Source organism: Bufo gargarizans, chromosome 3, assembly GCF_014858855.1.
Source record: "Bufo gargarizans isolate SCDJY-AF-19 chromosome 3, ASM1485885v1, whole genome shotgun sequence".
NCBI lineage: Eukaryota > Metazoa > Chordata > Amphibia > Anura > Bufonidae > Bufo > Bufo gargarizans.
Window position 1 is genome coordinate 562718027 of NC_058082.1, and position 15857 is coordinate 562733883.

The following is a 15857-nucleotide window of genomic DNA, read 5'->3' on the forward strand; positions in this document are numbered from 1 at the left end:
GTTATTCGGGTCTCTGAAGACCCGATAACCCGGAACAGGATGGTGATGGTGGTGTGATTTCACTCCACCAATCACCATCCAGCGATCCTGAGTGGTGATGGTGACATCACCACTCAGGATCGCTTTCTGATTGGTCAGGGGGCGGTCCGGCGCCAGATTCAAAAGAGGCAGGCGCCCCTCTCCTCCTCTTTTTGTGTTCCAGCGCCGGAGGAGAGAGGAGCTGCCTGCACGTGTCCACCATCGCTGCCAGCACCCCTGATCTGTGCCCCCAGGACCCGATCTGTGCCCCCAGCACCCCATCAGGTACATAGGGACAGCTAGGGAAAGTTTGGGATAGGCAGGGAAAAAAAAGGGAAAGTTAGTTTTTTTTACTTTTCATTGCATCACCCTAGTTAGGGTGTCTGGGGTCCACAGCACAGCTGTGTGACCCTAGACCCCCCAGGGGTGCTGCCACTTGCCCCCCCCCCCCCCCCCCCACCTTTTTTGGGGTGCTTTTTTTTTTTTTTTTTGAGTTCGCTGACTGTGACCGGCACTTAGCGTCCGGCCACTGTTAGCGCATCGCACACCCCACCGCTGATCAACTTCGGACGGTTGATCAGCAGTTTTGAATTTTTTTTCCTCACTTTTTTGCCCTTTTTTTAGTTAGTTTTATTTATTTTTTTCTGTTAGTTTTAGGGTGAGTTCGTGAACACCCGTGCCCCCTCACACACGCACACCAAATAAAGAGTTACACACACGCACATATACACGCAGACACACACTCCCCTATGGCCCGCCGGACGTTCTCGGCCGAGGAGGCATACGCCCAGCTTGCCTCCGAGTCCGAGAGTCCCAGTGAGGATGAGGATGACCCCACATTCCTGTTGTCATCCGCATCCTCCTCATCATCTAGCGATGATGATGAGCCCCCAAGGCGGCGGAGACGCCGCCAGGCGGAGCAAGGGGACCGCCATGTTAGGGACCCTGTGGCCCACACTAGTACGAGCAGCTCTGGGGCTCGTACTGGTTTCCCGGCCCACCAGTTAAATCCACCGGAGCACCCTGCCGGTGAACTTGTCTGGTGTAGCCCAGAGCGATACGAGCCCGTGATTCCTGATTTTGTAGGCCAATCAGGAATCCAGATTTCCACAGTGGGCTACACTGAATATGACTTTTTTTGTCATTTTTTCAGTGACCCACTGGTAAATCTGATGGTGGAGCAGACGAATCTGTACGCCCAACAGTTCGTCGCTCAACACCCGGGCTCCTTTTTGGCCAGGCCCGGTGGCTGGACGCCGGTCAGTGCAGCCGAAATGAGGACATTTTGGGGCCTCGTGCTGCATATGGGCCTGGTCAAGAAACCCAGTGCCAGGCTGTACTGGAGTGGGGACGTCCTATATCAGACCCCACTTTACAGTACGGTTATGACACGCTCCCGGTTTGAGGCCATCAGGAAATGTCTGCATTATTCCGATAATGCAGCATGTCCACCCCGAGGTGATCCTGCCCATGACCGTCTGTACAAGATACGGCCGGTCATCGATCACTTTGGGGCCAAATTCATGGAGGCCTATGTACCTGGAAGGGAGGTCGTGGTTGATGAGTCTCTCATTGCGTTCAAGGGGAGACTCATTTTCCGCCAGTATGTGCCTTCCAAGCGGGCGAGGTATGGCGTGAAGCTATACAAAATTTGTGAGAGTACCTCAGGGTACACTTACAAATTTCGTGTATACGAGGGGCGAGATTCCCGGATTCAACCCCCAGAATGTCCCCCCACTCTGGGTGTTACCGGGAAACTTGTGTGGGACCTTATGCACCCACTGCTGGATAAGGGTTACCACTTGTACGTGGATAACTTTTATACCAGTATCCCCTTGTTCCAGTCCCTTGCCGCCAGATCCACGTCCGCTTGTGGGACCGTGCGGAAAAATCAACGCGGCCTCCCTGCCCACCCCCTCCAGGTACCTATCCCCAGGGGTGAGACCCGTGCCCTTACCACTGGAAACCTGTTGCTGGTCAGGTATAAGGACAAGAGGGATGTCCTTATGCTGTCCACAATTCATGGTAACGGCATCACCCCTGTCCCTGTGCGAGGTACCGCGGCAACGGTCCTCAAGCCCGATTGTATCGTCGCCTACAATCGGTATATGGGAGGAGTTGATCTCTCGGATCAAGTCCTCAAGCCATATAACGCCATGCGCAAAACCCGGGCATGGTACAAAAAGTTGCGGTCTACTTGGTACAGGTTGCCATGTACAACTCTTTTGTACTATCCCGAAGCGCTGGCAGCACAGGGACATTCCTCCAGTTCTATGAGGCAGTCCTCAAGGCCCTGATCTTTTCGGACCGGGAAAGAGCAGGCCGGAGTACCTCGGGAACTGTAGGCGCCCGGATCGTCCCTGGCCAACACTTTCCAGGTGTGGTCCCCCATACTGGAAAGAAGGGACGAACCCAAAAAAAGTGCAGAGTGTGTCGCAGGAGGGGGATACGGAAGGACACGACTACTCAGTGCGACACATGCCCCGATCATCCGGGCCTCTGCATTGACGGTTGCTTCAGGGAGTATCACACTTCCATGGAGTACTAAATTTATATCCCAATTTAGCACTGACATCAGATAAAAAAAAATGGTTCTCAGACTTGAGACACCCAAAAAAACTAAAATAATTTATTAAAAGTAGACATAGGTATTGCCGCGTCTGTAATAATCTCCTCTATAAAAATGCCCCATGACCTAACCCCCCAGATTAACACGGTCCAGAAAAAAAAAAAAGGTGCAAAAAAAGTTTTTTTTTGTCACCTTACATAATAAAAAGTTTAATAGCAAGCGATCAAAAAGTCATATAGCCCCCAAATTAGTGCCAATAAAACCGTCATCTCATCCCGCAAAAAATGAGCCCCCACATAAGATAATCAGATAAAAAAAATATAGAAAATGACTCTTAGACTTTAGAGATACAAATTTTTTTTAGGGTATCAAAAAGGATAATATAGTCTAAAACCTAAATAATTGTAAAAAAAAAGTTGACTTATTAGGTATCGCCACGTCCGTAAGAATCTCCTCTATAAAAATACCCCATGACCCAACCCCCCAGATTAACACAGTAAAAAAAAAAAAAAAAAATAGGTGCAAAAAAATTTTTTTTTTGTCACCTTACATAACAAAAAGTTTAATAGCAAGCGATCAAAAAGTCATATAGCCCCCAAAATAGTGCCAATAAAACCGTCCGCTCATCCCGCAAAAAATGAGCCCCCACATAAGATAATTGGCTAAAAGAAAATTAAAAAAATTACACTTAGACTTTAGAGATACCCAAAAAAAAAAGTTGTATCAAAAAGATAATATAGTCAAAAACCTAAATAATTGTAAAAAAAGTAGACTTATTAGATATTGCCGCGTCCGTAAGAATCTCCTCTATAACAATATCCCATGACCTAACTACCCAGATTAACACGGTTAAAAAAAAAACAAAAAAAACGGTGCCAAAACCGCTATTTTTGGCACTTTTCCATTTCAGTCCGTTTTTTTCCGGTAAGAAAACAAGGGTTAACAACCAAACAAAAGTTAAAATTTATTACCCTGATACTGCAGTTTACAGAAACGCCACATTTGTGGTCGTAAACTGCTGTATCCGTAAAAGGGAGGCTGCAAAAGGAAAGGACCGACATGGTTTCTGGAAGGCCGATTTTGATGGCCTTTTTTATTGACACCATATCCCTTTTGAAGCCCCCCTGATGCCCCCCTAGAGTAAAAACTCCCTAAAATTGACCCCATCTAAGAAACTACACCCCTCAAGGTATTCAAAAATGATTATACAAACTTTATTAACCCTTTAGGTGTTCCTCAACAGTTAATGGCAAATGGAGATGAAATATCAGAATTTCAATTTTTGGTAACCTTACCTCACAAAAATGTAATATAGAGCAACCAAAAATTATATTTACCCTAAAAATACTCCCCCAAAAAATGCCACCTTATCCCGTAGTTTCCAAAATGGGGTCACTTTTAGGGAGTTTCGACTCCAGGGGTGCATCAGGGGGGTTGAAACAGGACACGGTGTAAATAAACCGGTCCATAAAAATCAGCCCTCCAAAAACCAAACGGCGCACCTTTCACTCTACGCCCCGCTGTGTGGCCGTACAGTAGTGTACGGCCACATATTGGGTATTTCTGTAAACGGCAGAGTCAGGGTAATAAAGATACAGTCTTGTTTGGCTGTTAACCCTTGCTTTGTTAGTAGAAAACATGGGTTAAAATGGAAAATAAGGCAAAAAAATGAAATTTTCCAATTTCATCCCCATTTGCCAATAACTCTTGCGCAACACCTAAAGGGTTAACGACGAATGTAAAATCAGTTTTGAATACCTTGAGGGGTGTAGTTTCTTAGATGGGGTCACTTTTAGGGAGTTTCTACTCTAGGGGTGCATCAGGGGGTCTTCAAATGGGACATGGTGTAAATAAACCAGTCCATAAAAATCAGCCCTCCAAAAACCAAACGGCGCACCTTTCACTCTACGCCCCGCTGTGTGGCCGTACAGTAGTGTACGGCCACATATTGGGTATTTCTGTAAACGGCAGAGGCAGGGTAATAAAGATACAGTCTTGTTTGGCTGTTAACCCTTGCTTTGTTAGTAGAAAACATGGGTTAAAATGGAAAATAAGGCAAAAAAATGAAATTTTCCAATTTCATCCCCATTTGCCAATAACTCTTGCGCAACACCTAAAGGGTTAACGACGAATGTAAAATCAGTTTTGAATACCTTGAGGGGTGTAGTTTCTTAGATGGGGTCACTTTTAGGGAGTTTCTACTCTAGGGGTGCATCAGGGGTCTTCAAATGGGACATGGTGTAAATAAACCAGTCCATAAAAATCAGCCCGCCAAAAACAAAACGGCGCACCTTTCCCTCTACGCCCCGCTGTGTGGCCGTACAGTAGTTTACGGCCACATATTGGGTGTTTCTGTAAACGGCAGAGTCAGGGCAATAAAGATACAGTCTTGTTTGGCTGTTAACCCTTGATTTGTTAGTGGAAAAAATGGGTTAAAATGGAAAATTAGACAAAAAAAGAAATTTGCAAATTTCATCCCCATTTGCCAATAACTCTTGCGCAACACCTAAAGGGTTAACGACGAATGTAAAATCAGTTTTGAATACCTTGAGGGGTGTAGTTTCTTAGATGGGGTCACTTTTAGGGAGTTTCTACTCTAGGGGTGCATCAGGGGTCTTCAAATGGGACATGGTGTAAATAAACCAGTCCATAAAAATCAGCCCTCCAAAAACCAAACGGCGCACCTTTCACTCTATGCCCCGCTGTGTGGCCGTACAGTAGTTTACGGCCACATATTGGGTGTTTCTGTAAACGGCAGAGTCAGGGTAATAAAGATACAGTCTTGTTTGGCTGTTAACCCTTGCTTTGTTAGTGGAAAAAATGGGTTAAAATAAAAAATTTGACAAAAAAAAGAAATTCTCAAATTTCATCCCCATTTGCCAATAACTCTTGTGCAACACCTAAAGGGTTAACAACGTATGTAAAATCAGTTTTGAATACCTTGAGGGGTGTAGTTTCTTAGATGGGGTCATTTTTGGGTGGTTTCTATTATGTAAGCCTCGCAAAGTGACTTCAGACCTGAACTGGTCCCTAAAAATGTCGTTTTTGTAAATTGCTGAAAAATTTCAAGATTTGCTTCTAAACTTCTAAGCCTTATAACATCCCCAAAAAATAAAATATCATTCCCAAAACAATTCAAACATAAAGTAGACATATGGGGAATGTAAAGTCATCACAATTTTTGGGGGTATTACTATGTATTACAGAAGTAGAGAAACTGAAACTTTGAAATTTGCTAATTTTTCCAAAAATTTGTTAAATTAGGTATTTTTTGGTGCAAAAGAAAATATTTTTTTGACTTCATTTCACCAGTGTCATGAAGTACAATATGTGACGAAAAAACAATCTCAGAACGGCCTGGATAAGTCAAAGCGTTTTAAAGTTATGAGCACTTAAAGTGACACTGGTCAGATTTGCAAAAAATGGCCTGGTCCTAAGGTGTAAAAAGGCTGTGTCCCTAAGGGGTTAAGTTTAGAGTTGGGTAAATTATATTTGGAAAAATCAAATACTCTGATAAGTAAGTCATTATCTTTTTTATTATGTAAATCAATAAATTATTATTTACATATTTTTTGAGGCAATAACATCTTGTCTATGGAACACAAGGCACTTCCTGTCTGTCGAACACGGACAATGTAAATGGAATGCTACTTTCCTGTCTGTGGAACACAAGGCACTTCCTGTCTGTGGAACACAAGGCACTTCCTGTCTGTGAAACACAAGGCACTTCCCCTCTGTGGAACACAAGGCACTTCCCCTCTGTGGAACACAAGGCACTTCCCCTCTGTGGAACACAAGGCCCTTCCCCTCTGTGGAAAACAAGGCACTTCCCCTCTGTGGAACACAAGGCACTTCCCCTCTGTGGAACACAAGGCAGTTCCCCTCTGTGGAACACAAGGCACTTCCCCTCTGTGAAACACAAGGCACTTCCCCTCTGTGGAACACAAGGCACTTCCCCTCTGTGGAACACAAGGCACTTCCCCTCTGTGGAACACAAGGCACTTCCCCTCTGTGGAACACAAGGCACTTCCCGTCTGTGGAACACAAGGCACTTCCCATCTGTGGAACACAAGGCAATTCCTGTGACCAGCTCCTTCCATAGGAAACCATTTTGGATCAAAATTATTATCCCATTAGGTAATTACTGCAGGATGTTCGAGGACGGTAATGATTAGTCAATTCATTCGGTAGGAAGAATGAACATTGACCCAATGTACAGGATCAGTGTGATGTCACTTCCTGTTTCTGGCACTTCCTGTCAGCTGACATGGAATATGATTGTAAGTTTATACTGTTAGTATTTTCTCTTTTATATCTGATGAAGTCAGGAGCTCTTACCCCCCGAAACGTGTTTATTATAATCCTGTATATTCAGTAAATGGACATGGCATCTTAGACTCATTCTACCTCTGCCACGATTTCCACCTTTCCTAACCAAAATATTGCCAAATTGACATGGGTAAATTGGGGTTGTGGCTTTAGGGGGAGTGGCCTAATACTGAGTGTTATTTGATGCCAATGGTTTAATCATATTTAACGTTTTGGACAATTTATTTTTTATTTATTAATTTTTAATGCTATTTTTAATATAAAATGCAGACAGAAATTACCGGCATGTGTCGGCTTCATGTGTGAGAAGGTATGATCGGATGAGCTCTTATGGAGAAGCAAATGACAACAAGGCCAGGAAAGAACCCTGCTGACACTGAATCACACAGCCTTATACAGGTGCTCAGTTTGCCCTGGTTTGTCATACTGGATTGTTCTGTAAAACAATACTTTATGCAAAAGTCAGTAGGAGAAAATGTATTTTTTTTGACTGATGAAATCTTTCTACATCTGTCCACAGGGGTGCACCTAGTGTTTCTGGTGCCCTAGGTGAAAATTAAAATGGTGCCACCCTATCTCCCCTTGTGTCTAATTCTTAACCCAACCCCTCCCCCAGCCCTACGGTAAAGGGGTTGTCCAGGTTCAGAGCTGAACCCGGTCATATCCCCATTTTCACCCAGGCAGCCCCTCTGACATGAAATTCTCCGATGCTCTCCTTTGCCCTGCGCTGAATTTTGCAGGGAAAAGGTATTTATTCTGGCGGTGCGGTGATGTATCAGGCTATCCATGGGTAAAGCTAGGCGGAGGCTTCTGCCTAGCAATGAGCCCAGTGATGTGCCGGCATGGGCGAGCTTTAGCACTGCCCTAGCCTGTAAAATGACTAGTAGTGTCAAAAATATTAGCAAACAGCCCTTGCCCTGCACGATACAGAGCAGGGCAAGGGAGAGCATCGGAGCATGAAACGCTCTGATGCTCATATCAGAGGATCTTACTGGGTGAAAATTGGGATATGTCTGAGTTCAATTCTGAACCCCCAGGACCCCTTTAAATACAGATTTGGGTCGATCACATGCACTGCTACAGAACATACAAGAGAATACACCACTACATACCTATTACACACAATGATGTCTCCTCTGATGTAGACGTTCTCTTTCCTCATAATCTCCATTTAGAGATCAGGCCGCCATGATGACTTCTTTCATCTGTGTTTCTTCTCTGCAGAGTTTTACACACAGACATCTTAGGTTCCTCACTTTTTCATCACCCCCTTGTCCTGGTCCACCAGGGGCTTCTTTTGCAGATTCAATCAAACAAACAGAACAGAATAGCGCAGCTTTAAAAAAAAACAAAAAAACGTACATTGTCCTGGCATACATATCTGTAGATGCCAGTTCATTACATGTGAAGCAGACTGTTGAGGTTTTTAGTTATAGAAAATCCTTCCATTAACAACATTGGAGCCTGAGTCTGAGCCTGGTTTAGATAACCTGACCGGTCATCAGCAGAGTGCACCAGTTTGCCACAGTAGCCTTATGTGCAGGAGGAGAGACAGAGCAGGTTGGAGAAGGGAAGTGAGGGAACGCATGCCACTAGAGCTGAGACAGGTGAGTAATCTAGACACTGTACTTTATGTACAACTAGCTGAAGGACCCGGCTTCGCTCTGGTATATTTAATCAATTTAATTTAATGTTTGTGTGTGTTGTTAAAACATATCGACATTATCCACTATAACAGTGACATCTACAGCACCCAGCCCCCAAAACAGTGACCTACACAGCCCCCCAATGCTTAACACTGACCCCCCCGCACAGTGCCCCATCCCTTAAAATTGGACCTCCACAGCAGCCCACCCCCTTAACTTTGACCTTTACAGTAGCCTTCCCCTTTAATAGTGACTTTCACAACACACCACCCCCTTGACAGTGACCTTCACAGGGGCCCGCCCCCCTTAACAGTGTCCTTTACAGCAATCTGCCCCTAAACACTGACCTCCATAGCGGACCATCCCCTTAACTGTGACCTCCACAGCAGTCGTCCCCTAGGGTCCGGCTTTCAGACTCCCTGTCCTCGATCTGGCGCAGGGCCTGGATGGACACAAGGATGTCCTTTTGAACAGCTTACTCTCAGACAGCAGCACTGTGCTGTCTGAGTGTGAGCTGCAGGGAGAAAATTACGGTCCCTCCCACTCCTGCAGCTGACAGAAGTTTACTTTTAACCTCATTTTCTCAATCTCTGTCAGCTGAGGAGTGGGAGGGGCGTGGCCTTACCAGATCGGGCGTGGCTTAGTGGGACCTAGAAGTTGATTTTTAACTTCATTTTTTCAATCCCTGTTGGCTGAGGAGTGGGAGGCATGGCCTAACTGCATCGGGGGCTTGTCCTTTTGAACAGCTCAGTCTAAGACAGCAGCACTGTGCTGTCTGAGTGTGAGCTGCAGGGAGAAAGTCACCCTCCCTCCAACCTCTGCAGCTGACAGAACGTGGCCTAGCGAGACCTCGAAGTTGATTTTTAACTTAATTTTTTCAATCCCTGTCGGCTAAGGAGTGGGAGGGGGCAAGGCCTAACTGTGGGGCGGGGTTTTAAGTTCATCTTTTGAGGGTGGACACATTGTGGCAGGGGGCATGTCTGGGCTCCTTCTTACTGGCTCATTTCCATACCAGATAAACTGGATTTTCAGAGGATAAAAACATCTATTGCTGGAACAAAAGCACGTCTTGAAATAAGGTTCTAAGTGCTATTAGGCCATGGCTTTACTGCAATAGCGATTATCCTTGTGACAGATTTCCTTTAAAGCTGACCTACAGCAGTGAAAATAAATGGCTGGGTTGTTATGGAAACCTGGAGTAAAATTGTATGTGGAGGCTGGAGGACCTGCAAGCTTCTATTGGCTGATAAGGTTCATGTGACCAGACTTCTATTGGCTAATGCATTTTTTGGTAATATCTCGGGAACGGTACGTCCTAGAGAGCTGAGACCTGTTCTAAAACCATCTCGGACACCTGATGTACCTGTATGCCAAATTTCGTGATTGTAAATGCGATGGTGCGGATTCCTTTAGCGGACATACACACACACACATACATACAGCTTTATATATTAGATGTCTGTCCAAATGCGATATGGCACTAAATCCTCCTTGTTTTCTCACAGATTCTTCAGGTACAGGACCTTCATAGATAAAGATTTCTTTGGAAATCAATCGGTGAGGATAGAAACCACATGGCTGCGAGGATATTAGACCTCACCCTAGAGATCATCTACTTGATAACTGGAGAGGTGAGAGTCTCACATGACATCACTCTTATCTCTATTAATAATACAGGGAAATGACTGGAAAGGTGAAGGACTCTTAGATTACATGTAGTGATCGGTGTCTCCCCATGCACAGGATTACACAGTAGTGAAGAAGTCGTCTGGTGAGTGTGTGGCACCCCATGTGTCAGGAGAATGGAGCAGGACCCCGGGAGCCATCACCGAGCCTCCACCTCATTCCCTGATACATGAGCAGAAGATCCTAGAACTTACCAACAGGATCACTGAGCTGCTGACCGGAGAGGTGAGCGCTGCTGGGAATGCTGGGACATTATACAATAATGCCAAGGAGATGTCTGGCGGATGACTGTATGATTTTGTGTGTCAGGTTCCTATAAGGTGTCAGGATATCACTGTCTATTTCTCTATGGAGGAGTGGGAGTATGTAGAAGGACACAAGGATCTGTACAAAGACGTCATGATAAAGGATCACCAGCCCCTCACATCAATAGGTAAGAGGAGACCAGATTTGAGGATTACCTAGATTCAGCTATCATCTGATCATCACATATAGGGGTCATTGAGGTGCTGGGGTCATGTTGCAGTCTGTTGTGGTCATTGGGATAATTATGATTCAGGGACAACAGATATTTAGTGATGCCAGCAGTGTTGGAATGGGATTCCTGGGTCCCACCAGAGAAAATTATTCTCAAGGCCCAACTGCTTTATCATCAATAGAGTTCAATGGGCATTGAATCAATGGTCAGTGTTTGACCTAAATGCAGTGAAATTTGGGTTTTTCTCCAGGATATTTTGGCCCCATTATGGTATTAGAGTCTGGGTTCACTGGTATGGTACTCTGATGGGCCAGTCCAACACTGGACACCAGTGTGGGAGGAAAATTGAAAGACTTCCTACAAACATGGTGGCAAATATCTAATGGTTCCTGGAATCTGGATTCCTTGGCAGAAGGGTTTACGTTCGTTGGAATTCAAAAAGGTCCCTCCAGAAAGATTCATAATTACGAAGGTGGGATTAAGGACTCAGGAAGCCTTAGAAATAGAGATGTATTTTTCAAAAATGAGCTCTGAATTCATGTTTAGAATCAGAAATAGGTAAAGGATTCTACTACACTCTGTTTTTATAAAAAAAAAAAAAGCCAACTGGAAATTTGAGAACAATTATAAACCTGCTGTCTGAACAAGTCCTTGCTAACAAAAGATTCAAGATGGAGACATAAAGTCTGTGTTGGTTATATGGCAGTTTTAGACATAAAATTCAGATATTACTATCTTTACATTTTTCTGGGCCACCATAAATACTAAAAGGTAACCCTATGGTTTTAGGGGTAGTTTTCAAATTTTTAATTTCACGTACAGCTCTTTGGAATCTCGATGACACCATGAAACTTGAACATGGCCCACACATTTGTGCTGTTTACAAACCCTCTGATCTAGACAGTGATGATTTAAGTCTGCCTTCCAGTACCCCCCCTTTCTCCCCTAAACATATGGTGGGCAGAGATAGACAAGTCTCTTCCCTTTACTTGGGAAGAAATCTACAAGATTATATTCTTCAAAGCCTGGGAGCTGGTAACTGCGACTGCATTACCATTGTCTTACGAAACCTTTAAATTATGAAGATCTGTCCCAGAGAGCTCTCTCCCAAGCCCCCTGAAATAACTTGTCCTGAACATGAGCTGTGGTGACCACTTAGGGATTTAAAACTCTCCAGGGGACCCAACGGGACAAATTTTCCATCTGAACGCCCACTAATTCAGGGATCACAGGGTCTGATCAGACACAAGACATTTTCTGTCTAAGTTGCTCTTTTCCCTAGACTAGATCTGAAGAATGCTGGCCTGCAGACATCTAGAATGCGCCTGAGCCTACTGTACTGCTGAGATACAGAATGTCAGTGTCCCTAATATTGACATTCCTCTCTTTATTAATACAAAAGGATGAGCTATGAGATCTTGAATCAATGACCTGACCTTTATGCTCTTCTGTGGGGTCAGAAACAATGTTTGGGCCTCTGAGTCCAATAAAATTCTCCAAAACAGTTGAGTCTTCTGCAGTGCCACTCTGGATTTTTTAATGTTTAAAATTCAGCCCAGGGACAACAACATTCTTATCACTTGGTTGACCTGATTTGTACATGATAGCTGGGAAGGACCCACAACCAGGAAATTGTGCTGTTTGCCAGGGGTTCTAGTCTTGACTCTAATCTGAAGAAGAGTGTTTCTGACAAGAAAAAACTCTTGGAGGTGAAAGAGTCCAGCTTCTAGTGGCCTGGGGCCCCCATATTTGTGCCCATTTTTTATTAGCTATTATATAACCAATTGTAGTTGATATATGTATATATCATCTTTATTGTCAGACTGCTCTATTCAACACTTTCCGTGTGAAAGGGTCCTTTGCTGGGACATAATAAGCACCCATTAACAATATAGGACATTGATTGGATACTGTATAGGGCAGTGATGGCTAACCTTGGCACTCCAGCTGTGGTAAAACTACAACTCCCAAGATGCCCCCCTTGCTTGGCTGCTCTCAGAACTCTGTAGAAATAAATGGAGCATGCTGGGAGTCGTAGTTTCACCACAGCTGGAGTGCCAAGGTTAGCCATCACTGGCATAGGGGATACACTTTACATTGTCAGCAAAACATCTGTTTCCACTGGGCAATATGCTGATGATCTGCCTATAAAAGATACTAACAAATGTGTATTTACTTGCTTGTTCCTTGTATGGTGCAGTGCCAAGATTAGGCAATGATCGGCAGAACAATCATGCAAGTTATCTATGAATGTTTATTCCAGATGACCAGCTTGTGTAAAAGGGTTTGTTGACAAAATTTTGATACATGTCTCACTGTATGGATTTATTACATAGACACGATAAAATATCCAACCTTTTTTTATTTCATTTTCCAGGTGAAGACTGGATGAGAAACTTTTATGAAGTAGATGATAATCAGTCACAGATTGGCAAAACTAAAACTGAACATAGAATAGCAAACTCGTTTGCATGGTCTGAAAGTGGGAACCATTTTAAAGAGGAATGTAATCTTTCAACGAATGAAGGAATTCACATAGAAGAAAGGCGATTTAAATGTTCAGAGTGTGGGAAATCTTATACTCAGAAATCAACTCTTGTAACGCATCAGAGAACTCACTCAGGAGAGAAGCCGTTTTCATGTTCAGATTGTGGGAAATGTTTTATGACAAACTCCTATCTTGTTCGACATCAGCAAACTCATACTGGGGAGAAGCCATTTTCATGCTCAGAATGTGGGAAACATTTTAGGCAAAAGTTTACTCTTGTTGAACATCAGAGAAGTCACACAGGGGAGAAGCCAAACACATGTTCACAATGTGGGAAATGTTTTAACCAAAAATCAACTCTTAAGAAACATCTGAAAATTCACTCAAAGGAGAGGCCATATTCATGTCCAGAATGTGGGAAAGGTTTTAACTTTAAAACAGGTCTTAAGAAACATCTAAGAATACACACAGATCAGAAGCCAAATACATGTTCAGAATGTGGAAAATGTTTTCGTACCAAACCAAGTCTTGCAAAGCATTTGAGAACTCACACAGGAGAGAAGCCATATTCATGTCCTGAATGTGGAAAATGTGTAAGCCATAAATCAGGTCTTGTGAAACATCTGAGAACTCACACAGGCGAGAAGCCATTTTCATGCACAGAATGCGGGCAATGTTTTAGCCAGAGAGAAATTCTTGTAAAACATCAGAGAATTCACACAGGGGAGAAGCCATATTCATGTTCAGAATGTGGGAAGTGTTTTAGTATAAGATCAAGTCTTGTGAAACATCAGAGAATTCACACAGGGGAGAAGCCATTTTTATGTACAGTATGTGGGAAATGTTTTAGTCTAAAATCAAATCTTGTGGACCATCTGAGAACTCACACAGGGGAGAAGCCAGTTTCATGTACACTATGTGGCAGATGTTTTAGCCGTAAAACAATTCTTTTGGAACACCTAAAATCTCACACAGGGGAGAGGCCATTTTCATGTCCTGAATGCGAGAAATGTTTTAGACACAAATCGGGTCTTGTGGAACATCTAAGAAGTCACACCGGCGAGAAACCTTATTCATGCACAACATGTGGGAAATGTTTTAGTCTGAAATCAAGTCATGTTAAACATCAAAGAGTTCACGCAGGTGAGAAGCTATTGTAATGTTCAGATTATATGAAATGTAGAGGGTGTGCAGCTTCAGTGTAGGACCTTCCTCAGGATGCCTAGCTTAAAGGTGTTGTCCAGTATTAGAAAATCAGTCGCTTTCCTCCAAAAACGGTTGTATGTGTTATTGCAGTTCTGCCCCATTTACTTCAGTAAAGCCAAGCTGCATTAGCACATGGGCAAGTGTGGTGTTGTTTCTGAAATTAATTATTTGCAACATTTTTAACTCCTTCGCCTATCTTGATGCACATGTAAGTCATGGAATGTCTTTAGTTGCTGCCCCCATGCTGTACATATATGTTACGGTGATCATCTGGACTTAGATTCTGTGTCTGTACAATCAACACAGGAGCCTGACATTGATTTATAGCCAGACTCCAAGAGACCAGAGAAACCTCTGATCCCAGATGTGCGGCATCTTAGATTCCACAGTCAATAGCGACAGCAGTATCTGAGCATTTAGACAGAGATGAGGCTTCCTCTGTCACCCCATTCTTGTGGGGTGCCATTGGGTCACTATGACAGCAGGAGGCCCAACAATTTAAAAATGTTAAGGGAAAGAAATGAAAATTTTAACTTTAAATTATGCTATATTATGGACTAAAAACAATAAAAGAGAACTATACAAAGTTATCACTACATTCATAAATACTGTAATATGAAAATGACATTTTTTTTCTCCACACAGTGAATGCTGTAAAAGAAAAAAAACTGTAGAATAATTGTGTTTTTGCCTCCCAAAAGGGCAAATAAAAAGTAACAGAATAAAAAGTTACCAGGGACGGAGCTTGACTGCACTTGGTGATGGCAGCTCAGCTCTGAGAGCTTCTCACAATTACTGCACCTACTGTTATAAACGTGGGCAAAATTGGCAGACAGGAGCAAAGAGGCAACTGCAACTTATTACTCAAAGAAATTTAAACTAGACATAGACATAGCCTCTCCACTGCCCTGGCACCCGTGCTCCATGCTACTCAAGAACTGTCAGAAGACTCAGACACCGTTAGGTTCTCTGACTACTCAGTAGTTATGGATAAGCAGACGGAAACCTTATCTTATGGTCTTACATTAAGCATACTGCATTAGTGGCATAATTAGAAATGATTGGAGGAAGATTGTGGAGAAGGACCGATTCCAGACCTTGGGGGACCTGCGGAAGCAGTGGACTGAGTCTGGAGTAGAAACATCCAGAGCCACCGTGTACAGGCGTGTGCAGGAAATGGGCTACAGGTGCCGCATTCCCCAGGTCAAGCCACTTTTGAACCAGAAACAGCGGCAGAAGCGCCTGACCTGGGCTACAGAGAAGCAGCACTGGACTGTTGCTCAGTGGTCCAAAGTACTTTTTTTCGGATGAAAGCAAATTTTGCATGTCATTCGGAAATCAAGGTGCCAGAGTCTGGAGGAAGACTGGGGAGAGGGAAATGCCAAAATGCCTGAAGTCCAGTGTCAAGTACCCACAGTCAGTGATGGTCTGGGGTGC

General features: G+C 43.8%; 1 protein-coding gene across 3 annotated transcripts; it reads left to right on the forward strand.

Moving 5' to 3' along the window:
* Positions 1-6732: 6732 nt before the first annotated feature.
* LOC122930688 (gastrula zinc finger protein XlCGF26.1-like) lies at positions 6733-15584 on the forward strand. Of its 3 annotated transcripts, XM_044284247.1 has the most exons (6): positions 6733-6867; positions 7187-7315; positions 10068-10193; positions 10306-10473; positions 10558-10681; positions 13104-15584. In XM_044284247.1, exons 3-6 carry the CDS (start codon positions 10137-10139, stop codon positions 14372-14374), a joined length of 1620 nt encoding a protein of 539 aa, XP_044140182.1. In that variant the 5' UTR covers positions 6733-6867; positions 7187-7315; positions 10068-10136; the 3' UTR covers positions 14375-15584. The 3 variants fall into 3 exon arrangements, with proteins under 3 accessions (XP_044140182.1, XP_044140181.1, XP_044140183.1); XM_044284246.1 differs by lacking the exon at positions 7187-7315; XM_044284248.1 differs by lacking the exons at positions 7187-7315; positions 13104-15584 and adding an exon at positions 12927-13047.
* Positions 15585-15857: the final 273 nt, after the last annotated feature.

Bases quoted from the DNA above. Each gene is read 5' to 3' on its own strand.
- LOC122930688 (XM_044284247.1), top strand. From the start codon at position 10,137: ATGGCTGCGAGGATATTAGACCTCACCCTAGAGATCATCTACTTGATA. The intron at 10,474-10,557 runs GTGAGCGCTGCT...TTTGTGTGTCAG, and splicing joins CTGAGCTGCTGACCGGAGAG to GTTCCTATAAGGTGTCAGGA. The intron at 10,682-13,103 runs GTAAGAGGAGAC...TTCATTTTCCAG, and splicing joins CCAGCCCCTCACATCAATAG to GTGAAGACTGGATGAGAAAC.